This window comes from Mirounga leonina, unplaced genomic scaffold, assembly GCF_011800145.1.
Source record: "Mirounga leonina isolate KUSES-001 unplaced genomic scaffold, KU_Mleo_1.0 Mir_493, whole genome shotgun sequence".
NCBI lineage: Eukaryota > Metazoa > Chordata > Mammalia > Carnivora > Phocidae > Mirounga > Mirounga leonina.
Window position 1 is genome coordinate 2,580,334 of NW_023270780.1, and position 26,161 is coordinate 2,606,494.

Sequence of the window (26,161 nt, forward strand, 5' to 3'; positions counted from 1 at the left end):
ATGCGGGGACTCGATCCAGGGACTCCAAGATCATCACCTGAGGCAAAGGCAGTTGCTTAACCAACTGAGCCACCCAGGCGCCCCTTTTATTTACTTATTTGAGAGAGAGAGAGCACGCTCAGGGGGAGGAGCAGAGGGAGAGGGACAAGTAGACCCCATCCTGAGCCCAACTCAGGGCTCAATCTCAGGACCCTGAGATCATGACCTGAGCTGAAACAAAAGTCAGATGCTTAACCGACTGAGCCACCCAGGCGCCCCTTTCTCCTTCATTTTTAACCTTTCCTTTTTCTACTGACATTTTCCCCTCAGTATCTACACATGCTCAAGGATTTCATGTGATTAAAAAAAAAAAAATTCTCAACTTTCCCTTGATCCTTGTCTGTATTTAGCTATCACTCAGTTTCTTCCCTTCACAGCTAAACTGTAGAGCCACCTATACTCACGCATTTCCTTATTCTCATTCACTTCTCAATCATCTTATTTTTTACCCCCATTAATCCACTGAGATTGTTCCCATCAAGGCCCTTAATGACCTCCGTGTCACATTCAGTGAACAGCTCTTCAGTCTTTATCCTTTTGCCCTCTTTATGGCATTTGACCCTCTTAACCCCTCCTTCCTTGAAGTGCTCTCCTTTTGGCTCCTGGGTACTTTCTCTTGACAGAAACTAGGGGCTTAATAAATATATTTTTTAATTAAAAAAATTTTTTTAAGGATTTATTTACTCACGGGGCACCTGGGTGGCTCAGTTGGTTAAGCGACTGCCTTCGGCTCAGGTCATGATCCTGGAGTCCCTGGATCGAGTCCCACATCGGGCTCCCTGCTCAGCAGGGAGTCTGCTTCTCCCTCTGACCCTCCCCCGTCTCATGTGCTCTCTCTCATTCTCTCTCTCGCAAATAAATAAATAAAATCTTTAAAAAAAAAAAAAGATTTATTTACTCACTTTAGAGAGTGAGAGCACAAGCAGGAGGGGTGGGGGGGGCAGAGAATCTCAAGCAGACTGTGCTGAGCAGAGCCTGAGGCGGGGCTCAATGCCACGACCCTGAGATCATGACCTGAGTGGAAATCAAGAGTCAGATGCTTAACCAACTGCACCACCCAGGTGCCCCAATATATATTATTTAAAAGAATGAATGACTTCACTTCTATTACTATGACCTCTCTTTCTCAGCCTTCTCTGACCTCTCCTTAAATGTTGCTGTTCCCTAGAGTCGTGTCCTTAGTCACCTCTTCTTGCTCTACACATTCTCATTGGTCAAGATAACCCACACCAAACGTTACAATAATGACTTATGTGGGGCACCTGGGTGGCTCAGTCAGTTAAGTATCAGACTCTTGGTTTCAGCTCAGGTCATGATGTCAGGATCGTGAGATCGAACCACATGATGGGCTCTGTGCTTAGCATGTAGTCTGCTGAAGATTCTCTCCCTCCCTCTCCTTTTGCCCTTCTCCCTGCTCACACTTTTTCTCTGAAATAAATAAATAAAATCTTTAAAAAAATAATGACTTACGTGCTGTTCCTCATAAAATCTAGCTATTCAACCTGGGTCTTTCTCCTAAGCTCTAAACTCACTTTTACAACCGCTTATTGGATATTTCCATTTGGATTTTCCATAGGTTTTTACCACTCAGTGTAAAGACAGGAAGCTTGTCTTTTATCTTTGTATTTCCAGCACTTAGTCATAATGCCTGGCATTTGGTGAGTGGAGGAAGAAAAAAATGCATCAAAGATGTGAACTACTTCCAGCTATGTCAGGCTGAAGTCTTGCTTGACTGCTTCAAATGACACTGAACTTTCTCTTCCTAAAATGATTCGAGAGTACTGAGCTTAACCATGGTGCAACCTCAGCTAAACAGAAGCATAGGAATGTTCCCTTCCGCATTTTGTCCCAGATAACTGAAGTTTACCCAATCGAGTGCAAAACATTTTCATTTTAACTGTTTCAAATAGGGATTATTCCAAAAGGTATTGTTAATCTCCTGTGGATTAGATAGTGGGAAGAGTGTGACTGGGTCACCAAGACCTAGACTGAGCTGTGGAGCATGACTTTGGATAAATCACTTCTCTCTAAGGCTGAGTCTGCCATCTGTGAGTGGTCACTTTCCCTGCTTGCCCACCTCACACTATCAAGTAAAGTGATGCAGGAGAAATGTTCCGTAAATCCAAAAATGTTTCACACATTTAAGATGCCATCACTCAGGGCGCCTGGGTGGCTCGGTTGGTTAAGCGACTGCCTTCGGCTCAGGTCATGATCCTGGAGTCCCGGGATCGAGTCCCGCATCGGGCTCCCTGCTCAGCGGGGAGTCTGCTTCTCCCTCTGACCCTCCTCCCTCTCATGCTCTCTGTATCTCATTCTGTCTCAAATAAATAAATAAAATCTTAAAAAAAAAAAAGATGCCATCACTCAACCAGTTGTTTCCTTACTCAGAGGAAGTGCTGCGAACTTAATTGTACAGGAAAACAGTGAGGACAGCAAAGTCTAGAATATACATGCTTAATACTGTGCGCTCCTCTTCTATATATGGCCACAAATGCTAGTTTTCATTTGTCTCCTTTTTTGTTTTCCTAGTCCCCTCTTTTGATCTGTGTGAATTTTCTTTTTTTCTTTTTTTTTAAGATTTATTTATTTATTTGAGAGAGAGAGAGAGATAATGAGCGGGGGGAGGGGCAGAGAGAGAAGCAGACTCCCCAAGCAGGGAGCCAGACATGGGGCTCGATCCTAGGACCCTGGGATCATGACCTGAGCCAAAGGCAGACGCTTAACCGACTGAGCCACCCAGGTGCCCCAATCTGTGTGAATTTTCATTGTTATCAGTGCTCTTGCTTCTAAAAGCTCCTCTTTCCTCTTTTAATTTGCTGCTGATTATATGCTGTGGGTTCGGAGGTTATTCAAAATGGGTATAGATTAAGAGAAAATAAAAGAAACACTTGCCCGTGAGTGAATTAAATGCATAATACTACATGTGACTGTTAGGTTGCTACTACGTCCCCCTTATCTCCTAGTTCTTGGGTGGGTTTTGAATTTATTGTTTCAGCCAATATTGATTCAGCAGAGTGTGTGCCAGGCACGCTGCGGGCTCTAAGGCGTCATCCCCGCCCTCATGGAGTTTACAGGCTAGTGGGGATGCGGTTGATAAAAGCACAAATTACAGTGAAGGGGGCCACACTCTAAGAGGGAGGTATACAGTTCTAAAGGACTATATATCAGAGGGGTCTAATGACTATCCAGCTGAGACTGAAGGCTGAGTAGGAAGAGGTGTGTGTGGGAAGAGTTCCAGGCAGAGAAACAAGAAGTAGGAAAGTCTAGAACACAGGACAAGGTGGAAAGAGAGGGACAGCAACCACACAGGATGAGCACTGGAGGAACTGAGAGAATTGCAACACAGCTCCGATACAAGGGGCAGATATTGCTGAGGACAAGGAGCAGACCCGAGGAGAAGCTGGGGAGGTCAATGCATAAGGAATTGGTAGTAGAATTCTGGATTCAGCAAGTATCACTGTATTTGCATCTTCCTGTATTCACACTTCCCCTGTTTTTCAATTAGATTGCGCATTTCTTTTAAAAAGGACTCTCCTGTCCCTATTGTTTTGGTAGTGCCCCACGTATGGCTGTCCCCAGAATGTAGGATCAGTGAATTGATCAGAGGATATAGGAGTAGAATGCTGCCACATTCATTATGAGGCCGAACTCACTGCCTCACAGTCTTGTGAGGTAATTAGCAGGAAAGGCACAGACTTGGGAATCATGCAAGGCCCTCTGTTGGCCATTTAACTAGCTCTTGAATTTGGGGACAGGTTATTTAATCTCTCGAAGCCTCAGCCTTTTCCAATCAACAAACAGGATACGGCAACATTTAACTCATAAGGGTACCAGAGAGTTAAATGAGGTATTTACATAACATGGGGCAGAGTGCACTCAACAAATATGACCTCTGATCTCTCCTCACTTCCCTCTCCGGAACTCCAGTCCGCTCTTTGCCATCTGCCCCCACACCTTGCTCCTTAGCCATTCCCTCTCCTTGGCGCTTTGGAAACATTCCTCTCCACCTGCTCCTTCAGCTCAGCCTACAAATGTCTTCAAACCCCAAGCTAAAAATAGTCCCTCTCTCAGTCCAGCTCCCCACCCCCTTAAGCTACCTGGAAAGTAGCTTTGCTCTTCATCCCCTTACCATCATACTCCTCAAAGGAGTCGTCAGCATCTCCCAGTCTAGGCTGTATCAGGGGCCCTCAGCTCTAGACCCTGTGGTGAGAGATGGCAGTAAGGAAGGGGCCAAGGCTCAACCACTGTCTCCCAAGAGGCAGGACCCACGGTTGTTGTGGCATCATGCAAGGAGGATGGCTCCTACTTCCGAACCTCACTTTACTCTTCAGCTTTTGCCACCTAGCCAATGTTCCAATCCTTCCCCTTCTGCTGGAACTTCTTATAAAATCACCAAAGCCCGAGGTCTCTCATCAGGCCTCATCCTGTGCTTAAGCAAGCTAACCCCTGATCCAGCAGGCCCTCCCACAGCGAAAAACCTAATGAAGCCTCTAGCCCATTCTCACTGAGCTACTGATGTCTCCCCGCTGATCCCAAATGCCAAATGTCTCCCTACTGCCCACAGAAGAAATGTGAACACTTGAGCAAGTCTGTTAAAGCCTACCACGGTCTGCATTTTCCTTCTTCACTTCTTTCTGGGCTGCAGACATACAGAATAAATCAGCACTTTCTGAGTATGCCCCATATTACCTTTATCTGTTGTATGGCTTATGCTAATTCCCATCGTCTGGGAAGCACTTCTCCCCCATTTCTGCCTAGTAAATAGTTGAATCCATCCTTCTCATTCTGCCTCTTCGGCCCTCCTATCAGAAATAATCTAAACTTCTTTTTACTGTCATTATTCTTCCAATTTCTATTAAGTTAATGACATCATTTGACTTGCACTGTAGTTACATATGCTTAAGTTTATCTCCCTAACAAGGCTGTCTGATTCTTTTTTTTTTTTTTTTTAAGATTTTATCTATTTGGGCGCCTGGGTGGCTCAGTCGGTTAAGCGACTGCCTTCGGCTCAGGTCATGATCCTGGAGTCCCGGAATCGAGTCCCGCATCGGGCTCCCTGCTCGGCAGGGAGTCTGCTTCTCCCTCTGACCCTCCTCCCTCTCATGCTCTCTGTATCTCATTCTCTCTGTCTCAAATAAATAAAATCTTAAAAAAAAAAAAAAGATTTTATCTATTTATCTGAGAGAGAGAGAAATCGAGCACAAGCGGGGGAGGGGCAGAGGGAGCCGGAGAAGCAGGCTTCCCGCTGAGCAGGGGGCCTGACCTGGGGCTCGATCCCAGGACCCTGGGATCAGGACCTGAGCCGAAGGCAGACGCTTAACTGACTGAGCCACCCAGGCACCCCAAGGATGATTCTTGATGGTAAATACTTTGGCCTCCTTCAGAAACTGTAACTTATCTTCATTTCTGCATCCCTGTAGCAGCGACAAAGCACAGCAAGCGGGCGTGTTTCCTCTAGTGGTTCAATGCTGTGCTGACACCTGCTGGTCACATCTGGTTTGGCCACCCTGTCCCCAGCACCTTCCTCTCTAGGAGTAAGGGTGGGGACAGTCCATGCCACCCCTTACCCAGCCAACTACTGGAAGCCTATGTTCATGGTATCGCTGCCCTGAGCACCACCCTTCCCTGGAGACTCCAGGAACACACTCACATCTGCTGGTCTCTGGCCCAGCTCTGGCATCTCCAGCCTAATCTTCAGAACTTTCCCCACTGACCCCCACCCTAGCAATTTGTACTTCACATCCTTCCCAGTATCACAGAAATAGAAGAAGAAGATCTCAAGAACTGGGCATCAAGGAAATAAAGAGGCAGACAATTTGAAAGCAGAGGATGCGCAATCCGTCCCCCTAACCTCACAAAACCAGGGCTATTTCCTACAGAGTGCTACTCCTTTTAACCTTTGTTGCATTTCTAGGAGGCTCTTGGGCCACACTGTCTCAAAGACAGTGTGATGAACGGGAGGTTGAGCACAGAGTAGGTAGGCGGGGCTTGAGGGGTGGGGCCAAGCCAAAGGGCCTCTCACTTAGGAGCTTCTCCATTCTGTCAGCTCTCCCGGAACGTCCAAGGCGAGACTGGCACCCAGCGCACGCGGCAGGTGAGGGGCCGTCAGCGACATAAGGGTAGAGGCTTTAGGGGTGATGGTGGCAGAAGAGTCCCAGCTCTGTCAGCCTGAGCCTTCCATGTTGTGAGACTCTCAGCAGAGGCCCAGCTCAGTCTTCCCTGGGGCAAGGCAGCCTCAGAAAGACATGGTTTGGGACAGTATAGAGGCAGGGTGGAGGCATGGGGGTGATATGGGTGTGTGACAGAATACTGAGAGATGTGAGGACATCGTAGGAGACATGGAGGTAGACATAATGGCCAGAGGGAGAGCTTGGCCCGAGGATCGCAGGGCAGGACCCAGACAAGAGAAAAAGGGAGGCTGAAACGGGAGGGAGAGGACAGTGGACCAGATGTGAGATAACCACGGGTGCAATGAAGAGCTGGGTAACAGGAAGGCCAACGAGGAAGGAAGGCTCGCATGGAGCAATCTCCTCTTCCGGCTGTGGAGCCCGGTCCAGAAAACCCCAAGGCCAGGAGCAAAAAGCAAGGTTTCAGGTTCCCACTGGACTGATACAGCGGGGCAAGACCCTCCCCGCAACGGTACCCATCTCCCCTGTGCCTTCAGGGGAGAGGGCGAGGCTGCTCCTTACTGCGGTAACAGCCACATCCTGCAGAGCAGGGGAGGGGGGAAGTAAGAAGCAAAACAACCAGAACCACGGGCAAAGACCACGGGGAGAGAACCCTGGATATGTGGCGGTGATGTGCCACCAGGAAGGTCCTCGGTTCAGTCCCAGCAGAAGACCACGGGCCTCTACTACTACCTGCCCCCCCGGAGGTGTTTGTTTCTCATGCTTCCTTAGTCTGTATCAACCTCAGTGAAAGCGTTCCAGGGAAGGAGGTTTCTTTGGGTTCTGTAGTTCGAGGCCCATTTTAATCATTTGCTAGTGACTTTGGCCAAGTTGCTTGATTTCTCTTAGCTTCAGTGTTCTCATGGCAAGATGGGGACACCTACCTTACAAAGGGTTGGGAAGACTGGGACAATTCCCATAAAGCACTTGGCACATATGTTCTCAATAAACGTGAGTTATTATTTTTACCAGGACTCCTGGGACCCCTACCTCACCCACTTCCCAAGGCAGTATAGCACACGAGCTGCCACGGACTTTTGGAGTCAGGAAGATGGTTGCGTTTGACCTCGGGTAAATTATTTAAAGCAAGCCTCAGTTTGCTTGGCTGTAAAGCAAGGAGAGTAACAGCCACACCTCATAGATGTATGGTACATAGTCAGTGTCCCCAGTGGTCGCTGTGACAACTAGCCGCCAGGTGAGCCTTATCTTTTCCCCTGTAGCCCAGCAACAGCCGACTTCCCCTTTAAGGCTTCACTTCTGGGGGCTAGCGGCCTGTGTGCCCTCACGCCCCCACCAAAGCTAGCATGCCCCTCTGGGAAGTGTAGAGGTTGAGATTTCCTACAGTTCCACAGGAAAAGAAATGGGAACAAGGCAGAGAAGACTGAGGGGGCCCAGGGAGAAAAGATGACAAAGAAAGATGACAATGAGTGGCGCCTGGGTGGCTCAGTCGTTAAGCGTCTGCCTTCAGCTCAGGTCATGATCCCAGGGTCCTGGGATCGAGCCCCACATCGGGCTCCCTGCTCTGCGGGGAGCCTGCTTCTCCCTCTCCCTCTGCTTGCCGCTCTGCCTACTTGTGCTCTCTCTAATTAAAATAAATAAAATCTTAAAAAAAAAAAAAAGATGACAATGAGATAGAAACCAGAGAAAGGGAGAAAAGCCATTTCTCTCTTTCTACGCAAGCCTGTGGCGTTTCTTCCAGTATCTGACCGCAGACCCCCCTCCCCCTTCCCCAGGAACTATGGAGTCCTTCAGCTCAAAGAGTCTGGCACTGCAAGCAGAGAAGAAGCTGCTGAGTAAGATGGCAGGTCGCTCGGTGGCGCATCTGTTCATGGACGAGACTAGCAGCGAGGTGCTCGACGAGCTCTACCGCGTTTCCAAGGAGTACACGCACAGCCGGCCGCAGGCGCAGCGCGTTCTCAAGGACCTCGTCAAGGTGGCCGTCAAGGTGGCCGTGCTGCACCGCAGCGGCTGCTTCGGCCCCGGCGAGCTGGCCCTGGCTGACCGCTTCCGCCAAAAGCTGCGGCAGGGCGCCATGACCGCGCTCAGCTTCGGCGAGGTGGACTTCACCTTCGAGGCGGCCGTGCTGGCCGGCCTGCTGACCGAGTGCCGGGACACGCTGCTGGAGCTGGTGGCGCGCCACCTCACGCCCAAGTCGCACGGCCGCATCCGCCACGTGTTCGATCACTTCTCCGACGCCGGCCTGCTCACGGCCCTCTATGGGCCCGACTTCACTCAGCACCGGGGCAAGATCTGCGATGGGCTCCGGAAGCTGCTGGACGAGGGCAAGCTCTGACAGCTCGGGACCCAGCACGTCCTACCTTAGCCGCACCGCGGACTGAGAAAACCACACCGAATGGGCTCTCTAACCCTGCTCATCTGCACTAATGCTCTTCAGTCCTCAGGCTTCAGTCTTTCCCCAGAGTGCTTTTGCCTCTGAGACCACCCCACCCCCCCAACTGCTGGTGGAGAAGAAGCAAAGCTGAGGGTTGAGGCCTCTCTCCCACTCCAGCCCCAGCACAGGAAACAAAGCTGCCTGAAAAAGACGAAGTGAAACTTGGATCTCTATTTCCCCCATAAGGGACATTTGAAACAGGGAAGCCCCCTCCATTGTGAACCAGGGGAAGAGGGCATAGCCCAACTAACCCTTCAGGGGACACTAAAGACAGGAGGGCCCTCCTAGACCTCCAGCTCCAGGCAGAGCATGGACAGATACCAGAGGCTCTGTTCCAGAGCGCAGGAAGAAGGGGCTAGGGCAGGGGAGATTCTCACAGGGGAAATAAAACTACTTAACATGCACAGGGCTCAATGTTTAATCTCTCCAGCTTCTTACACCTTACGACCGTCACAGAGGCAAGAGATACAGAAACACCACTTATCTCACCTCTCACCATTTCCATACGGGAGACTGAGGCATAGTTTCAAGTATCACTGGGGTTCCCTTGCCTACTTCTGCTTAAGAAACTAAAACAAAACAAAAACCAACTGTACCGCAGATCAGTGCTACAAATTGCAAATAAATATGCAGTGAGGAGCAAGGCATAGATCAACAGGCTCTGGTGGGGAGGGAGTGTAACAAAGAAACTCCCACAACAAAAAGTCTCCCCCAACCGTCCTCCTCTTCAAACTCCAAGGTAATTCTTCTTTCATCCCTTAGCCTCACACAGGCTGAACAGAGGAGCAGGTTAGAAGGGTGAACTGGTGGCATGGAGAGTTCTGGTCCCTACTTCGCTGTTTTTTCTCAGAGCGAGAGTTATGAAAAAGTTATGAACTGGTTAGTCAGAACTGAGCCCAAACGCTTTACTTTGAGATTGGGGGAAAGGCCCAGCACTGTCTGCCATTCTCTGCAGAAGGGCTAGGTCACAGATTGCCCCATCCTCAGTAACATGCTTGCCTAAGGTGGCGGCAAAGGTGGGGAACCGGCAGTCACTGGCTCTCTGGTCCTGGATTCCCCTTGCCCCAGAACTATAGAAATCCCATTTTTCAGTTACAAGAGGGAAACAATAAGATACAGCAAACAAATATTACTTCAATATAGCACCAAATAAATTAGGTAATATAGTCGGAAATGGGGAGGAGGTTGGGGGCTGGGGGAGTCCTTGTCTCCCTGCTCTAAGGCCAAGGAACGGTAAAAGGGATGGGAAAGGCAGCCGGGATGTAAAAAGAGCCTTTTGAATCTAAAAGACAGCTCTAGATTCAGCCCAAGAACTGAGGAGGGTTCTATTCCCCATCCCCAATAAAGCTGCCCCAGGCCAAGGAACTCTAGATCGACAGGAGGCTGGGAAGATGGCAGGAGGGAGGGAGGTGGGCTGGGAAGCCATGTTCTTGAGCCTCACCTCAGGCTCCTCTCCCCCTCAAGTTGCTCCTTCAACATCTTCTCTCAATCAGTTCTGGGGACATCAGAGTTTGAAGATTTCATCCTCCTGGTCCCGAAGCATCCGGGTCCGAGCGGTCCGGGTCAGCGGCACTGGACCTAGGACTGCTCGCTGCTGCATCCGTGGGGAGCTCAGGTGAAGGCCTGAATCCTCCCCAGGTACCCTGCAGGTGAGGAAAGGGGGCAAAGTGACAGGTCAGGGGAAGAACCTGAGAAAGGGCCCAGTGAACAGGTACATGGGAAGCTGTCCTCCCCTCCTAATATACATGAGCTGCTTGCTCTGAGATGGAGTCTCATTACCCTCTCGATAAATTCTAACCCTAATGCTCCTTCATGGATCATGAGAGCTACACCACCACTCATCTACTTCACCCCAGTGAGAACAGAGAACCATTTCCTGCTGCTCTACCCATCCCAGCAGCCACTGGCTCTGTTGTTTCAGGGCCACCTGGGCGAAAGGCTTTCCCCTGCTTCTGCTGACTACTTGTGGGTCTGGTTAGGTAAGGTTGCAAGGAGGCAGAAGTCTATGGAGGGGCTTAAAAGGAACCGTTCAAGACTCACCCACTTTCCCCCTTTTTCAGCTTCTGGGCAGCAGCCTTCTTTGATAGGCTGATCTGTGAATCAAGCTTCTTAAGGAAATCAGAGGCAGAGAGGTCATGGATGGGAGTTGGGGGTTCCCGGCCAGGTGTGGGAAGGACCTCCCCGTTAGCACGGCCTGAACCTGTCTCTTGTTTCTTCCTGTCAGCTGAGGGTGGCCGAGCTTCATCCTTACTTGACTGTGCCTCTTCCTCTCCATCCTTCTCTTCCTCAGAATCCAAACCATTGAACAGGTCTCTGGGCTCTGTCAGGATGGGGATGTAGAGGGTTTTCTTCAGGAAGATGGAGTCATTAGTATAAAGGCGGTTTGCACGCTTAATCTGTTCCATCTTTAAAAAAAAGTCACCGCAATTAATGACAGTAATAATATCAATCTTCTATTTGTTCAGCATCTCATGCCTTTTAAAGTGATTGTACAGAGTCTTATCTGACCCTATAACAACCAAGCTAAAATACAAAGGGCTGATATTAATATCATTCCTATTTTATTGATCAGAGGTTTCCATACTTTTCGGTGTTAGGGTCCCCTGACATTATTAAAAACTATTGAGGAAAAAAAGCTTTCATTTATGTAGATTATAGCTATCAACATTTAAGGTATTATAAATTAAAACTGAACAAACTGAAAAACGTGTATTTCTTTTAAATAACCCATTATAGGGGCATCTGGGTGGCTCAGTCAGTTAAGCATCTGACTCCTGATTTCGGCTCAGGTCTGATCTCAGGGTGGTGGCATTGAGCCCTGGATCAGGCTCCTGGCTCAGCAGGGGGTCTGCTGGAGATTCTCTCTCCCTCTCCCTTGGCGCCCCCCATACTCGCTCCTGCTCTCTGTAAAATAAATACATGTTTAAAACAAAATAACCATTACATGTTAACATAAATATTTTAATGGAAAATAACTATTTTCCAAAACAACAACAAATGGAGCAAAAAGAGAGGCACTGTTTTACATTTTTGCAAGTCACTTTAATGTCTGAGTTAACAAAAGACCACAGAGGATTCTCCTATCTGCCTCGACATTCAATGGGCTGTAATATTAAATGTCTTATAGCTTCTGGAAAATAGAGTACACTCATGAGAATGAGAATGAAAAAGATAGAGCCTTATTATCATTACTATGAAAATAGTTTTGACCTTGTGATCCTGAGATCCTGAGTCCCTGAGACTCCAAGGGATCCCTAGACCTCACTTTAAGAACTTCTGTTAAAGGGCGCCTGGATGGCTCAGTCGTTAAGCGTCTGCCTTCGGCTCAGGTCATGATCCCAGGGTTCTGGGATCGAGTCCCGCATCAGGCTCCCTGCTCAGCGGGGAGCCTGCTTCTCCCTCTCCCTCTGCCCCTGCTTGTGTCCCCTCTCTCGCTGTGTCTGTCTCTGTCAAATAAATAAAATCAAAAAAAAAAAAAAAAAAAGAAAGAACTTCTGTTAAAGATGAAGGAACTGAGGCTCAGAGAGGTTAAGTTACTTGCCTAATACTATCCAGCAAGTTAATGACAAAGCTGGGCCTTTTTATTCCTTCTGGGGATGCTCTTCACACTAATATTAATAATTTCACTGACCAAATATTTAGTACCTATTTATTCATCACCGAACATAGTGACTGGCATTGCCTTCCACTTGCCACCCAAGGTAGAAATATCAATGCCATCCATAATCACTCTTTTCTTTCAACACCCATACCGAACTGGTCAACAAAAGTGCTGCGAAAATCTCTCTCCTGTCTAGTCTGACCTTTATGTTGACCACCATTACCTTAAAACAGATTTTTAATATTTCTTATCCGGGCATTACAACGGTTTTGTTTTTTTTTTAAAGATTTTATTTATTTATTTGAGACAGAGAGAATGAGAGAGAGAGAGCACATGAGAGGGGTGAGGGTCAGAGGGAGAAGCAGGCTCCCTGCTGAGCAGGGAGCCCGATGCGGGACTCGATCCAGGGACTCCAGGATCATGACCTGAGCCGAAGGCAGTCGCTTAACCAACTGAGCCACCCAGGCGCCCCTACAACGGTTTTTTTAACTGGTCTTCCTCTCTCCACGTCTATGTATCTCCACCCTGCTAACATCTATCTTTCTAAAAAAAAATTAATCTGATCAACCTACTACCCTGCTTTATCAACCTCCTATGGCTCCCCATTGGCTCAGAGATAAAATTCAAATTAGCATTCAAGGGTTCTCAATCTACCCCCGTAAGATGTCTAGCTTCATCTCTCTTCTTCTGCCACCTATACATTTTGCCATCCTGAACTTTTCATTTTTTTTCTGAACATTTTATGATCTTTCACACCTTTGTGTCTTTATCTACCTAAAATACTTCTCCACTGTCCCCTTCTCTGCTGGGAAAACTTCTCATCAACTATCACTCCCTTTGTGTTACCTTCTCCAGGGCTCCCAAGGTATGCTGTAAATATTGCCGCATAATACCTACCCTATTATATTGTTATTCACCTCTTTGCATATTTGTCTTGCCCAAACTCTGTGAGTCCTTTGAGGGCAGGGATGCTGTTTCTGTATCCTAAGGCACTCCTCAGCATCACCCAAACTTGGCACACAGTAGAGGTTCATTAATGCTTTATGAGTAAATAAACTAGATAACAAAATATAGAAACCGCAAATGTAGTATGTTAGTAAAAATCTTATGCTATAATGTGTCCAAAATAAAACTGGATTAATTTGAACTATAAAAAAAATTAAAATTGGCTTGTAGTTTTGTACCCTTATTTTGCAAAGCGCTTTAATGCTATAGATTTTATTTTGCCTAGATAATATCCTAAGTCCCTAGCTCGAAGATGTTATGAATTCTGTGAATTTTCTGGTGCTTTTATTATTTCCTAGAAGTACCATATAAGGCAACATCATTCCCCCTTTAAAAAGGATGCAACCAAAGCCAAACCCCAGAGGAGTCCTAGGCTGCTGAGCTAGTCTGCTGAGCTAGAAAGGCCATTAGAATCTAGTTAGTTTAACAGAGCAATTCAAAGTGAGGATTTTAGAATGAGACAACCTGGTCTGAATCCTAGCTCTACTAAGCAGACTTGTAGTCTGTAGCAAGTTATGACCCTAAGCCTCGCTTTCCTTATCTTTAAATATCTGGGGACTAGTTACATCCACTTCATAAAATCTTATGGAGATAATATGAGATAATATATAGAACTTGGCACATACTAAGTGTCCTTTAAATGACAGGTGATGACAACTCAGGTAATTATCATTATTTAATACCTCATCCTCATTTTACAAATGGTAAGGAAACAGGTCCCAGACAGGTGAAGTGACTTATGCAGCCACTCAGCTGGTAAGCAGCAGAATGAGGCCAGAACCTGGAACCCTTCACTAGACTACAGAGCTTTTTTGTACTCAGCAGGGTACAGGGCTGTAAGAAAACCTCCATAAATAATAGCTGATTTACCAGTGGCACGGTTCTCTTCTTTGCACAGCTTCTGAGCCTCTGCTGGGATGAAGGGGCCACTCAGTACTTTCATATCCACTTCCTTTGTTTAGGCCATGGCCTCTACTTGAAATGTTCACTTTCCTATCCTCCCAGTCTCCACCTGTGGAAATCTTAGCCATGTTTTCATTCGTTCAAAAAAACATCTATTGGCTTCTATGTGCTGGGGACTATGCCAGACTCCAGAGATATAAAATTGAAAGAAAACAGTTCTGTCCCTTAAGGAAAGTAGAGGTTATTGGGAAGACAAACATGTAAAAGGTACAAACAACCGGGGGCGCCTGGGTGGCTCAGTTGTTAAGTGTCTGCCTTTGGCTCAGGTCATGATCCCGGGATCCTGGGATCAAGCCCCGCATCAGGCTCCCCGCTCAGTGCGAAGCCTGCTTCTCCCTCTCCTGCTCCCCCTGTTTGTGTTCCCTCTCTCGCTGTGTCTCTCTCTGTCAAATAAATAAATAAAATCTTTTTTTTTTAGATTTTATTTATTTATTTGAGAGAGAGAGAATGAGAGAGAGCACATGAGAGTGGGGAGGGTCAGAGGGAGAAGCAGACTCCCCACCGAGCAGGGAGCCCGATGCGGGACTCGATCCAGGGACTCCAGGATCATGACCTGAGCCGAAGGCAGTTGCTTAACCAACTGAGCCACCCAGGCACCCCAAATCTTTTCTTTTTTTAAAAGATTTTTTATTTATTTGACAGAGAGAGACACAGCAAGAGAGGGAACACAAGCAGTGGGAGTGGGAGAGGGAGAAGCAGGCCTCCCGCGGAGTAGGGAGCCCGATGCGGGGCTTGATCCCAGGACCCTGGGACCATGACCTGAGCAGAAGGCAGACACTTAACGACTGAGCCACCCAGGCGCCCCTAAATAAAATCTTAAAAAAAAAAAAAAAAAGGTATAAAGGATTATAGGTTTGTAGAGGAGCTACGGGAAGGAACTTCTAAATCTTTCAAGGCCCCTTAAAATTCCCTTAAAATCTACACTTGTGTCCTTCCTTGTCCCTTTCCAGCTAAAAATTAATCTTCTTTTCTGATTTCCAACCCTTTTTTGTTTGTTTGTTTTTAAGATTCTATTTATTTATTTGAGAGAGAGAGCACAAGCAGGGGCAGCAGCAGGCAGAGGGAGAGGGAGAAGCAGGCTCCCCACTGAGCAGGGAGCCCAATGCCGGGCTCCATCCCAGGACCCTGGGATCATGACCCAAGCTGAAGGCAGACGCTTAACCGAATGAGCCACCCAGGCGCCCCTCTAACCCTTTGTTAATACCTCTACAAACTCACCACATTCAATCACCTGCAATCATTATCTGTGTCCCCATTCATTTCTCACTAGACTGCAAATTACATGAGGGCAATATCTACACATTTTATTTATGTTCCTATCTCTCGGGATGGTTAGAACAGTGCTTAAACATACCAAGCATAGAAATGTTGGCTAGGGGTGCCTGGGTGGCTCAGTTGCGGTTGAGTGTCTCTCTTGATCTTTGCCCAGGTCATGATCTCAGGGTCGTGAGATGGAGCCTGGCATCTGGCTCCATGCTTAGCAGGGAGTCTGCTTGACGTTCTTTCCCTCTCCCTCTGCCCCTCCCCATCCCATGCTTTCTCTCTCTAAAATAATAAATAAATAAATCTTAAAAAAATGTTGGCTAAAAAATTTTAATAAAAAAATAAAAAGAGGGGTGCCTGGGTGGCTCAGTTGGTTAAGTGACTGCCTTCGGCTCAGGTCATGATTCCAGGGTCCTGGGATCAAGCCCTGCATTGGGATCCCTGCTCAGTGGGAAGCCTGCTTCTCCCTCTCCCACTCTCCCCTGCTGTCTCTCTCTCTCTGTGTCAATTAAATAAATAAAATCTTAAAAAAAAAATAAAAAAATAAAAATAAATGTTGGCTATATTTGACAGGATATGGAAAAAAACTCATCAAGTTCAATGCAATGTATTTTTACACCTATTAAATATACCACACGCATAGCCTGAAATGCCTGGCATAGAGAGTACCTGTTTTGCACCAAGGAGGCCACCCTACTGGAAAGAATGCAGAGCGCTGAGGAGTAAAAAAAGAACCAGAAGAGATAGAGTTTAAAAACTTAGGGGCGCCTGGGTGGGTCAGTTGGTTAAGCGACTGCCTTCGGCTCAGGTCATGATCCTGGAGTCCCGGGATCGAGTCCCGCATGGGGCTCCCTGCTCGGCAGGGAGTCTGCTTCTCCCTCTGACCCTCCTCCCTCTCATGCTCTCTGTCTCTCATTCTCTCTGTCTCAAATAAATAAATAAAATCTTTAAAAATAAATAAATAAATAAAAATAAAAACTTAGAACCGGGGTGCCTGGGTGGCTCAGTCAGTTAAGCAATGGACTCTTGATTTCTGCTCAGGTCCTGGTCTCAGGGTCCTGGCGTGGAGCCACGAGTGGGGCTCCATGCCTGCCTGTGAGTCTGCTTGGGATTCTTTCTACCTCTCCCTCTGCCCCTCAGACCCCCACCCTCCACAAATAAATACATGAATCTTAAAAAAAACACAAAAAACAAACAAAACTTAGAACTAGAGTGGTTAGAATACTGGTCTCATAAAAACTTAGAATTAGAAATCAGCTCTCCATTGTTTGCTGTAATGCTTAATCACTTGCAATTAAAAAGTTTCTATGTGGTTAACAGTACGAGCTTTGGAGTTAGACCTGTTTGAATTCCCACTCTAATACTCATTAGTTAGTTGATCTTGGTCAAATTGGTTAGCCAATCTAAGTCTCAGTTTCTTCTTCTGTAAACAGGAGACAATAATTGTACGTTTGATAGGGATGTGAGAATCAAATGGGCCAATGTATGTAAAGCCTCTAGGATAGAGACTGACATAATAAATAGAAGCAGCTCCTCTCCACTGGGATAGTGGCACAGGACTTGTCCCAACCAGACAGGGCAACACTGAGATGGGAAAACAAAAAGATAAAGGTGGATCAGACCACAATCAGGAAAATTTCAGGGGAAGTTGCTTAGAAGAGTCATTACATTCTAATGAGGAATAAATTTCTTCTAAATGGTAGTCTGCATCCCGATCGTGGAAAACTCACCGTCACCCCGTATTTGAGTGCTAGTCCAGCCAGGGTGTCTCCGGGGGCCAACTGATGCTCCAGGCGTCTTTCCCTCACCGGGGAGCAGGCAGACTGCACCAGGCTTCCGTAAGAACGAGCCCGGCTCCCTTGAAGCAGTCCTGACCCCCCGAGGGGGGCCTGTCTAGAGGGAGAAGTCATCTCCTCACCCTGTTGACAGCCGGGGTTGCAACTAAGGGAGGCCTGGCTAAGTGCCCGACAGTGTTGGGACTGGGGTCTAGGAATGGATATCCAGGGGATTCCTTTCCCCTTCTGTCTCCTCTCCTAACTCTCCGCCTCCCCCGGCACTTCGCGCCCCCTCGGCTGTCGTTTGTCCTCCTTCCAAGCCCCCTTCCCACAAATCTATGCCGAGGATTCAGTCCCTACCTGAGTCTATCCTTAGCACCCTGCTGACTTTCGACCGTCTCACAAGTCGCTATGTTGACCTCTGACCTTTGAACTGTAGCTACCCTCCTCCACACTCCGCTCCGTTTGCCACCCGCCCCCAGGTCGGGCAGCCCCCGCCTCCTGGGTTCCCCCAGCTCCCTGGCTCCGCCCCGTCCCGGGGTTGGTCCGCTAGTGTCAGGAATAAATCCGGCCCACCACTGGTGGGCTGTCGGCGGCAGAGGAGGCGCGTGATGACCGCGAGAGTTTGTAGTTCACTTTCCACTCAGAGATCCTCCAAGGCCCGCTCCCCATCAGATCTGTCACAGCATCAAAATCGGTCTCCACGTTTAGGTTCTTGTCTCCCCATACGCCTCGAATCAGCCAAGATGCAAGGGCCAGGAGCCAGCTGGGCGGCAAGCTCCTTGAAAAAAAAAAAAAAGACTTCATTTCCCAAAAGGCCCCGCGTGTGCGGGGTCGCCGGGTCGCGCCGGAAGTGCGGTACCCTCGGCAGGCTGTGGGCGGGCTTTCGGATAGCGCTGCGCATACAGGGAAGCGCTTCCAGGGCAATAAGGAGGCCAACCGGAAAGAAAGCCGAAGGAAATGGGAGACGTCCCATTCTTGCTACGGTGGCCTGGAAGGAGTGGCGGAGGCGGCTCAGGAGAATTGCTCGCTTCTGGGACTCAATCGTAATGTCTTTCAAGAGGGAAGGGGATGATTGGAGTCAACTCAACGTGCTTAAAGTAAGCGCAAGAGGAGAGCGTTGGGAGCAGTTTCACTACCCTGTGAAGGAGCTGTTTTGTTGCTCTGGCAACAGCTGCGGTTGGGGGGAGGACGCGGGAGGGAGCGGCTAGAGCTGGGTAGTGACCCCTTTTTCGCTCTGATTTCTGTTCTCATGGTCCTTACTCCCTTTCAATCCTCGTCCCTGTCGTTTCCCTTCCGTCCCTCCCTCCTATCCGGCCGATGCCGTCCCGTTACCCCCTGTAGAAACGAAGAGTCGGGGACCTGCTGGCCAGTTACATCCCAGAGGATGAGGCGCTGATGCTACGGGATGGACGGTGAGCGCGAGGGGTGATCAAGCCTGAGGGTTCTGCGGTTAGAAGCTTAATAAAATTTTGTTATCAAGCGGGGAGAGCGGGAGTATCTAGGATTCTTTGGTGGGGAGTGAGGGACAGGGATGTGGGTGGTGGAGATTGGGAGACCTCAGAGTTTGGCTTTGGAAAGGATTGCTAGGTCAAGTGGGACCAACAGCCCAGACCCCACTCACCCGGGACCAAATATCTTCTCTCCTCATCTCCAGCTTTGCTTGTGCCATCTGTCCCCACCGACCTGTACTGGACACCCTGGCCATGCTGACTGCCCACCGTGCAGGCAAGAAACATCTGTCCAGTAAGTTTGAGGGAAGACAGGGGGTCAGAGAATAAACTCTCCAAATGTCTGCAGATACTCTGCTGTTCTGTTTTTAATTCTCTTCCCCTCAATCCTCAGGCCTGCAGCTTTTCTATGGCAAGAAGCAGCCAGGAAAGGGAATGGACCAGAGTCCAAGACAGCAGAATGAATTGAGGCCGTCAGAGACCAAGGCTGAGGTAGTGGGGGGGTGGGGGAATGGTTTGTGTTTCAGGTGGGCCTGCTGCACACCTTAGGCTTGAAGGGCTTTGACTTCTTTCTAGCTCTGAAGACTCTGACTCTGTTTCCCATCTCCATACCAGGCTCCTCTGTTAACCCAGACTCGACTTACCACCCAAAGTGCTCTGCACAGAGCTCCTTACTATAACAGTTGCTGCCGCCGGAAGTACAGGTCTGTGGGGTTGGAAAGCCAGAGGTAGGGAGGGACAGAGGAGATAAATGGCTCTAAAATGATGGTATTCCAAATTGTATTCTCAGGAATACGAGTATTCCAGAGATGTTAACTGCTATTTCAGGAAAAAGAGGATTTTGCCTTTGTTTGTTTGTTTCAGAAATTGCACTTTGTAATCCTACTTGAAGAATAGTAATATTAGTATATTTGAAGGGCTCTACAAAGTCTTAAGATTAAAAAAACCTCAAAAATTTTAACCTAGACTTTTAAAAATTCATTGATTCCAAAATTCTTTTTTATGCAGGGCATTTATTAATATCTTGAGGAACACAGTTTAGGAAGCACTGCTGTAAGGGGTTGGGAGTCATAGGAGAATTGGCCCTTTTCCTTTATCACTTTTATAGACATTGATTCTTCTCTACCCAGACCAGAAACCCCTCGTCCCTCTGTCTCCCATTCCCCTTTGCCACCCCCAGAGGTTGAGCCCGAGAGTGGGAAGATCACTAGGGAACCCATGCCTGGGGTTGGCCCACAGGCCAAAGAGCCAGCAACTGTCTCGTCCCCTGCACCCATGAGCCCCACAAGAAGACGAGTCCTGGATCATTACCTTACCCTTCGAAGGTGAGTATGCAGAATCACTTTCCTCAAGTTTTCTCTTTTCTTTCTGACTCTCCTTATTTCAATCCTTCTCAGTTGTTTTTTTCTTATCCCCACTAACTTCTTAAACCTCTTTTCCTGACCTATTCTATTTTCTCTGATATTTCTAGCTCTGGATGGATCCCAGATGGACAAGGTCGCTGGGTAAAAGATGAGAATGTTGAGTTTGACTCTGATGAAGAAGAACCCCCTGATCTCCCCTTAGACTGACACCCTCTTTCCCCACTTAGTTCACAAATAAATTTCAGCGGGCTCTGGGAGCCTAACTTTCCTCGAGTCGGCTTCCGTGTCCCATTTCAGGATTTCATTGGTGGATTTTTTTTTAAGGAGGCTGAACACCCAGCGTGGAGCCCGAGGTGGGGCTTGAACTCACGACCCTGAGATCAAGACTTGAGATCAAGAGTCAGATGCTTAACTGACTGAGCCACCCAGGCACCCCCCATTTCAGTATTTCACATCTGCATTCTTAGCCTGGCTAACTCTTCCCTGCAATGTACATGGCTCCCCATACTTCTAACCCCTCCCCCACCTTCTACCAAAGTCATGCCAAGCGTCAGCTGCACACAGCCCAATGCCCTATTAATAAGTCTGTCAGAAGGAGGTCTTTGCCCTTCATGTTGTCTGCCTTCTTCCCCACCTCCACTCAAAGTCCTTTCCTCCTTCAGATCACATGAGGGTTGTGGGTAGGCACCAGGGGGCCTGGCCACATCTGGAAAGAGGGCTGGGGTAGGTCCCTATGAGAGCAGAAGGGACTAACAGCATTGGCAGGGCCATGGGGAACACCAAGGGAGGGAGCTCCCCCACCTCCGCCTAGTAACTTGAACCTCCTTGCCTGCTGATCCCCAGAGTATAAATAATCCCCTGATGAATTGGCAGTAACCTTTGGGGGTTAGCGCCAAGATTCCCACCCCAAAGCCCAAGGAAGGAGGCAGGCAGAGTGGACAGAAGGGCCTTTATTTACAGGAAGGGGGAGAGATGAGGATTTAGGTATTCAGGGCTCCCAGCTATAGTTGGTAAAGGGAAAAGGTAGTGTTATCTCTTTTTTTGCTGGCGACCTGTAACGGGAAAGAGTAAACACAAATCTTTATTCCATCTCCTGCTTCCTGCAAAGGTGCCCTTCTTCCCCTTTCCAGTTCCTTGGCCAGACTCATAAAGAGGTAATGGCTTAGGCCAGCAAGCATGCCCACCCCCCATTAATAAAGCAAAATAAGAAATGACATGGCAAGTAAAAATACCATGGCCACAAACAGGTATGTCTAGATTCTTTTCCACCTTCCTACAGGTATAAATTTGGGGCAGGGGACTTTTCTATCTACTTTCTGGTCACTTATGTACTTCTCATGTGACTCTTGTTTTGGCAGCACCCCAGGCTTTTAGTCACTAAGTCAGCTTTCAGGAGGATCCTCTCCCTCCTTGCCCTTTCCCCCACACAACATGTCTGCGTTTACTCACGTAGTTCATTGTTCCGGGTCATGGCCTGGGCGGCCCGAGCTCGTGGCCCCTGCTGTGTAAAGTGGTAGCCAAAGCGGACAATGGAGGGACACTGTTCGAGCACGGTGGCCATCTCCATCTCCACTGCGTCGCCAGGCCACTGGCGCTGGGGGAGGGAGAGATGAGACCTGTCAGCTACCCTCTCTGCGTTGTTCATGGTCCCACACCACCAACCCTTTGGGGAGTCAAAGAAGCTTGTTTCGTGACAGTGGGTGATGAGAGATGCTGACTTGGCTCCCTTCATAGAGACAATGAAGAGAATTCAGATAAGATTAGATGAGATCCTGACCCAGTGGCTGCCCGAGGGAAGAGACTCAGTGAATATTAGCTGAATGCAAAGACCAGGGGAAGGAAATGCTGACCTGGTTGTCTACACGGAGCTCAGTGAGTGTGGCATTTTCCCGAACTGCCTTCAGCACAGCCATGAGCCCTGTGCTGCTGATGAAGTTGGATTCAATGTTCAGGCTCTGGAGGCTACGATTCTCACGCAACATGTCCGCCACCGCCTGGGTAGTAGGGACTTGGGTTAGGATTAGGGGATGGTTTCACAAATGACTGAGGAGAGAGAGAACAGGAGCAAGAGGGAGCACAGGTCTTTGAGAAGAGTCCTTGAGGAGCTGTCGGTGGGGCTAGAGGGAGACAGAAGGGAGCGCAGGTAGTAGGGGAAGCACAGAGGGTACGTGTGCAGTGGAGTTGGTGGGTGGAAGAGAGGGCTGTGACTCTCTGAGAAGGTGATCTGAGGATCTCAGAGTATTGAGCCATAGGAGTGAAGGTAGAGTCTCCCATCAGGCTATGCTAAGAGAACACGATGGGAATAGCACCCCCAGCACAGCCCCTTATGACAGCCCTGGTAGGGGTACGTGTCAAGGTATGGGGAGAGGGCTAGGGATTTCAAGTTGCCTTACATTGGCAATGGGGTCACCACTCCTTGTGGCCACCAGACTGAAGCTCCGGACATAGGTATTTGTCTTCATTGCCTCACATAACTCCGTTAGCATGGGTATCGGGATGTCCTGTCAGGGGAAGAAAGGGCGGGCTAAGGGGCTCACATATCTGGGACTCACATAGTTAAATGGGAATTTATTATTTGAAGAATGAGGAGGTCAGATACCTGTATGTTATTGAGGTTCACCTCCTCCAGCTCCTTGTCGTTGTTTTGAACACTCTTTAGGATCTCCTCGATGTTTGTGGGATTTGGGGGCTCATCTGGCACCGGCTTATACTTGTCAGGTTGCACCACACCTGGTGGGTGAGGGCCAGAAGGAAACCCCAACATGTCCTCCACAATCTCCTCCCCATTGGTTCTCTTATTATTCATGTACCACATTCTCTCCGTGATCCCCTTGTTTCACCCTTTGCTACCTTTCCTCAGACCTTGGGACCACCTGCCAAAGCCCTGGGTGTCATGCCCCCAGACACACTCACTGCTAATGCCTTCCGTGTTGCAGATCTCTCCACTGCAGATGGCGTCATAGTATTGCTTGTTGCTCATCAGCGTGTACATGCCTAGAATTGCTGGAGAGAGCAAGTAGAGGGGGGACAGGTTTCTTCCCAGTCCTCCCTCCTCATTCTGAATCGGTTGTAGTTTTAAAGCCTGACCTCCTCCACTCTTCCAGTGAGGTTCCTATCTCCCTAGGTCCCAGAGTTCCCTTACATGAACTGCTTAAGGTGGTGGCTTTTAAAACTTTGAGGCAGGGCTAAGGGAAGGTCTCTAAGGAACCCCCAGAGGGTGAGGGAGGGAAAAACAACAAGAGTATTCCACATTCAGGAAAAAAAAAAAAAAAGCACGAGGGAGTCTGTCAGACTTCCTCCTGTTTTCAGCCAGGATAGTTCCACTTTTTTTTTTTAAGATTTTATTTATTTGACAGAGAGAGACACAGCGAGAGAGGGAACACAAGCAGGGGGAGTGGGAGAGGGAGAAGCAGGCTTCCCACGGAGCTGGAAGCCAGATGCGGGGCTCGATCCCAGGATCTTGGGATCATGACCTGAGCCGAAGGCAGACACTTAATGACTGAGCCATCCATGCGCCCCAGGATAGTTCCACTTTTATTTGCTTTAAAATTCCTATAAAATTACCTTTGAGATGTGAACTTACTAAATTAAAAAATGAATGAGTGGGGCGCCTAGGTGGCTCAGTTGGTTAAGCAACTGCCTTCAGCTCAGGTCATGATCCTGGAGTCCCGGGATCGAGTCCCGCATCAGGCTCCCTGCTCAGCAGGGAGTCTGCTTCTCCCTCTCCCGCTCCCCCCTCTTGTGCTCTCTCTCTCTCAAATAAATAAATAAAATCTTAAAAAAAAATTAAATTAAATTAAAAAAATGAATGAGTGAATATATAAACAAACAAAAATTAAAAACCATGGCCTGGAGGCTTTCTCTAACATCCATGTCCTGTTCAGGGCCTTCCTCACTAGTCCCAGGCCCTGGGTAGGAACCCCTGGCCCTGGTGTCCTCACCCTCCTCAGCGTCCCACAGCTGCCCACCTGCAATGTCACACATTTCAGCATCTGTGGCATTGGCCAGTGCCTCTTCCAGTTCAGGCTCCAGAGTGATCTGCTCCTGTACAGGAATTTCTCTCTTGGGCTGAATATAGGGTTTCCCTGATGGGGAGATGAAGGGTGGTTGAGGTAGAGGTCTTTCCTCCTAAGATCCTGGTCTCCAGCTTCCTTTCCTTCTCCAGGTGGAGGAGGTCTGGGTCATTAGGGGCCACTGTAAAGCCTGAGTCCTCTACCAGCTCAGGATTCCTGGGTCCCCTGATCTCTTCTAAAAGTTGAAGAGTGAAAGATGGCATGTAGGTTTCAGGGTGGCCGAGTCCCTGGGCAGCTAGGAGCTGGAAGGGGAGAGGGAAGCTGGAGGGGGTACATTTGAGAGACAACCATTTGGGTTTTGGTAGGCATGGTTGTTAGGGTCTCCATACCTTTCTTCTCGCCTGTGAAGGGCACCAGGTCATCACGCTCTTTGACCTCTAGTGCCTGCTGCTCTAGGTACTGCAAAAGGGCATCCCGGTCCAGCGGCCCCGTTGGACTCTTCTTTGTCTGGTCACGTTGTCTTAGTCCAGCTGGCAGGAGCATGTTCTGAGGGATGAGTTTTGGGGAGCAAGTCGGACCTCTTCTCCGATCTGGGCTCCCTAAAACATCTACAGACACCCTTTCCCTGGCCCCCTTGGGACTCCAAGCCCTGTAGGCTGCCCCGATCTTAGCCACCCAGGGCCCCTCACCCTTCCCAAATGCCTGGGAACTGCCCCTGGTTCCCTGTGCTAGGGCCCCTACCTCGGGGTCCATCTCCTGTAGCTCGCAGTCCAGCTGCTCTAGCTCCTTGGGGCTCAGGGTCCTTAGGATCTCATCTTCATCTATGTCTCTGTATTTCTCCAGTTCCTTCTGATACGACGACATGATGGCCCCCACCCCCTCCCCACTGTGTGGCACTCACGGAGCCTGGGGGACATGGGGAAAGTGACTGGATAATGGAAAGATGTACACAGATGCAGCAGGACATAGACCAGCCAGGAGGTAGAACAATGAACTAGACGCCTTGGAGGTTAGAAATCTAGTTGGGCATGGGAAGATGGGGGAAGGTTAGGTTGTTTAGTTAGAATCAGAGCTTCCTTCTTCCTGCTTCCCCAGCTTCAACCATTCTGGATGGGGATCCCAGGCATCCAAGCTGGATTTGTCTGCCCATTGTATGACAGAAATCCTGGCAGCACCCTCCTCTATAACCTCGCCTGTTGGTGCCTCTTGCCCAAGCACAGCTGCCAAGGCCCCTGCCAACACAGCTGGCCCCATGCCTGGTTCCTATTGGAAGGAAGGGGGGCAGAGAACTTCAGGGAAATTCCTCCTCTTTTCCCCATCATTTAGCCTTTTTCCTAAACTGGTTTAAGAAAGCAAGGGGTTTGGGGGAAGAGTTCTCTTACCCTACCCTTGTTTCTTCTTTTATTGTGGGGGAATCAAGATTTCACTTTTTATGTTTGCTAAAAGTCTAAATCCCAAGGGAAAGCAAGGGCTCAGAGGAGCTGGGGCACTTCCAGGTTGGGGGAAGGGTGGGACGGTTTCAGAAGGGACTGAGTCCCCACAATTGTCCCTGGCTTTGGATGGGAAGGTGACACCGGACCAATGGGTGGGAAATGCCTTCTAAATGCGATAAAGTTTCTCTAAAAACAGTGGTAAGATTAAACTTGCACAGTCTTTTACATTATGGAAAATACACACAAGCTACACATACACACCATGCCAAATATGAAAGATCCAGAAAGTGTGTGAGATACTTGCACTGACGATGTAAACTACGGTTAAGAGATAGGACGGACAGACGGTGGCAGAAACATACGCCGAGGGACAGAGACACACTCCGTATCATCCCCAATAGGAGCCACCCCTCTCCTCCCATCTCCCACCAGGCTCTGACCCATAAGCCCCCTGCCTTCCCCACCTACCAGTCCTGGTGGCCACCACCCTTCTCACCTCCCCTTCTGTCGGTTGGTCTGTCAGTGCTACTGGAGCACTGTCCCAGCAGCAGGAGGAGCCCGGTGCCGGGGAAGAGGGTGGGGGAACAGTGAGCTCAGCATTTTATTATTTTAGCTCTGGCCAGGTGGGGGGTAGTGGGAGATCACATATACACAGCCCCCATACCCTGCCCAGCCCTGAGAGCCTCTAGTGGCCA

The 26,161-nt window shown here is 48.8% G+C and overlaps 4 protein-coding genes across 8 annotated transcripts; 2 read left to right on the forward strand and 2 right to left on the reverse strand.

Annotated features, from left to right (window-relative positions):
* The first annotated feature begins 6,044 nt into the window (after window positions 1-6,044).
* On the forward strand, window positions 6,045-8,987 carry TNFAIP8L2 (TNF alpha induced protein 8 like 2). 2 transcript variants are annotated; one of them, XM_034989990.1, is made up of 3 exons: window positions 6,045-6,133; window positions 7,179-7,277; window positions 7,940-8,987. In XM_034989990.1, the coding sequence occupies exon 3, from the start codon at window positions 7,945-7,947 to the stop codon at window positions 8,497-8,499; it is 555 nt and encodes a 184-aa protein (XP_034845881.1). In that variant the 5' UTR covers window positions 6,045-6,133; window positions 7,179-7,277; window positions 7,940-7,944; the 3' UTR covers window positions 8,500-8,987. The 2 variants fall into 2 exon arrangements, with proteins under 2 accessions (XP_034845881.1, XP_034845880.1); XM_034989989.1 differs by lacking the exon at window positions 7,179-7,277.
* A 14-nt stretch (window positions 8,988-9,001) lies between these two features.
* LYSMD1 (LysM domain containing 1) lies at window positions 9,002-17,990 on the reverse strand. 2 transcript variants are annotated; one of them, XM_034989988.1, is made up of 4 exons: window positions 17,566-17,990; window positions 17,161-17,349; window positions 10,639-11,003; window positions 9,002-10,241 (listed from the first exon to the last, which is right to left on the reverse strand). In XM_034989988.1, exons 2-4 carry the CDS (start codon window positions 17,338-17,340, stop codon window positions 10,103-10,105), a joined length of 684 nt encoding a protein of 227 aa, XP_034845879.1. In that variant the 5' UTR covers window positions 17,341-17,349; window positions 17,566-17,990; the 3' UTR covers window positions 9,002-10,102. The 2 variants fall into 2 exon arrangements, with proteins under 2 accessions (XP_034845879.1, XP_034845878.1); XM_034989987.1 differs by having other exon boundaries at window positions 17,161-17,990.
* Window positions 17,991-18,101: 111 nt separating this feature from the next.
* On the forward strand, window positions 18,102-20,293 carry SCNM1 (sodium channel modifier 1). The gene is made up of 7 exons (XM_034989995.1): window positions 18,102-18,305; window positions 18,550-18,620; window positions 18,863-18,951; window positions 19,051-19,148; window positions 19,272-19,360; window positions 19,787-19,981; window positions 20,128-20,293. Exons 1-7 carry the CDS (start codon window positions 18,255-18,257, stop codon window positions 20,225-20,227), a joined length of 693 nt encoding a protein of 230 aa, XP_034845886.1. The 5' UTR covers window positions 18,102-18,254; the 3' UTR covers window positions 20,228-20,293.
* A 659-nt stretch (window positions 20,294-20,952) lies between these two features.
* Window positions 20,953-26,074, reverse strand: TMOD4 (tropomodulin 4). Of its 3 annotated transcripts, none has more exons than XM_034989993.1 (10): window positions 25,963-26,074; window positions 24,775-24,939; window positions 24,423-24,579; window positions 23,989-24,105; window positions 22,934-23,023; window positions 22,620-22,750; window positions 22,414-22,521; window positions 21,871-22,014; window positions 21,470-21,614; window positions 20,953-21,072 (listed from the first exon to the last, which is right to left on the reverse strand). In XM_034989993.1, exons 2-10 carry the CDS (start codon window positions 24,895-24,897, stop codon window positions 21,050-21,052), a joined length of 1,038 nt encoding a protein of 345 aa, XP_034845884.1. In that variant the 5' UTR covers window positions 24,898-24,939; window positions 25,963-26,074; the 3' UTR covers window positions 20,953-21,049. The 3 variants fall into 3 exon arrangements, with proteins under 3 accessions (XP_034845884.1, XP_034845883.1, XP_034845885.1); XM_034989992.1 differs by having other exon boundaries at window positions 25,935-26,074; XM_034989994.1 differs by lacking the exon at window positions 24,775-24,939.
* Between the last annotated feature and the right edge of the window lie 87 nt (window positions 26,075-26,161).

Excerpts from the sequence above, each read along its gene's own strand:
- SCNM1 (XM_034989995.1), top strand. The coding sequence starts at position 18,255 with ATGTCTTTCAAGAGGGAAGGGGATGATTGGAGTCAACTCAACGTGCTT. Across the intron at positions 18,621-18,862 it reads CTGATGCTACGGGATGGACG|CTTTGCTTGTGCCATCTGTC; the intron begins GTGAGCGCGAGG and ends CCTCATCTCCAG. Across the intron at positions 19,982-20,127 it reads CATTACCTTACCCTTCGAAG|CTCTGGATGGATCCCAGATG; the intron begins GTGAGTATGCAG and ends TGATATTTCTAG.
- TNFAIP8L2 (XM_034989990.1), top strand. The coding sequence starts at position 7,945 with ATGGAGTCCTTCAGCTCAAAGAGTCTGGCACTGCAAGCAGAGAAGAAG.
- LYSMD1 (XM_034989988.1), bottom strand. The coding sequence starts at position 17,340 with ATGACTTCTCCCTCTAGACAGGCCCCCCTCGGGGGGTCAGGACTGCTT. Across the intron at positions 11,004-17,160 it reads CACTCAAATACGGGGTGACG|ATGGAACAGATTAAGCGTGC; the intron begins GTGAGTTTTCCA and ends TTTTTTTTAAAG. Across the intron at positions 10,242-10,638 it reads CTGAAAAAGGGGGAAAGTGG|GGTACCTGGGGAGGATTCAG; the intron begins GTGAGTCTTGAA and ends CCTCACCTGCAG.
- TMOD4 (XM_034989993.1), bottom strand. The coding sequence starts at position 24,897 with ATGTCGTCGTATCAGAAGGAACTGGAGAAATACAGAGACATAGATGAA. Across the intron at positions 24,580-24,774 it reads TACAGGAGATGGACCCCGAG|AACATGCTCCTGCCAGCTGG; the intron begins GTAGGGGCCCTA and ends CTCATCCCTCAG. Across the intron at positions 22,522-22,619 it reads TGAACCTCAATAACATACAG|GACATCCCGATACCCATGCT; the intron begins GTATCTGACCTC and ends TTCCCCTGACAG.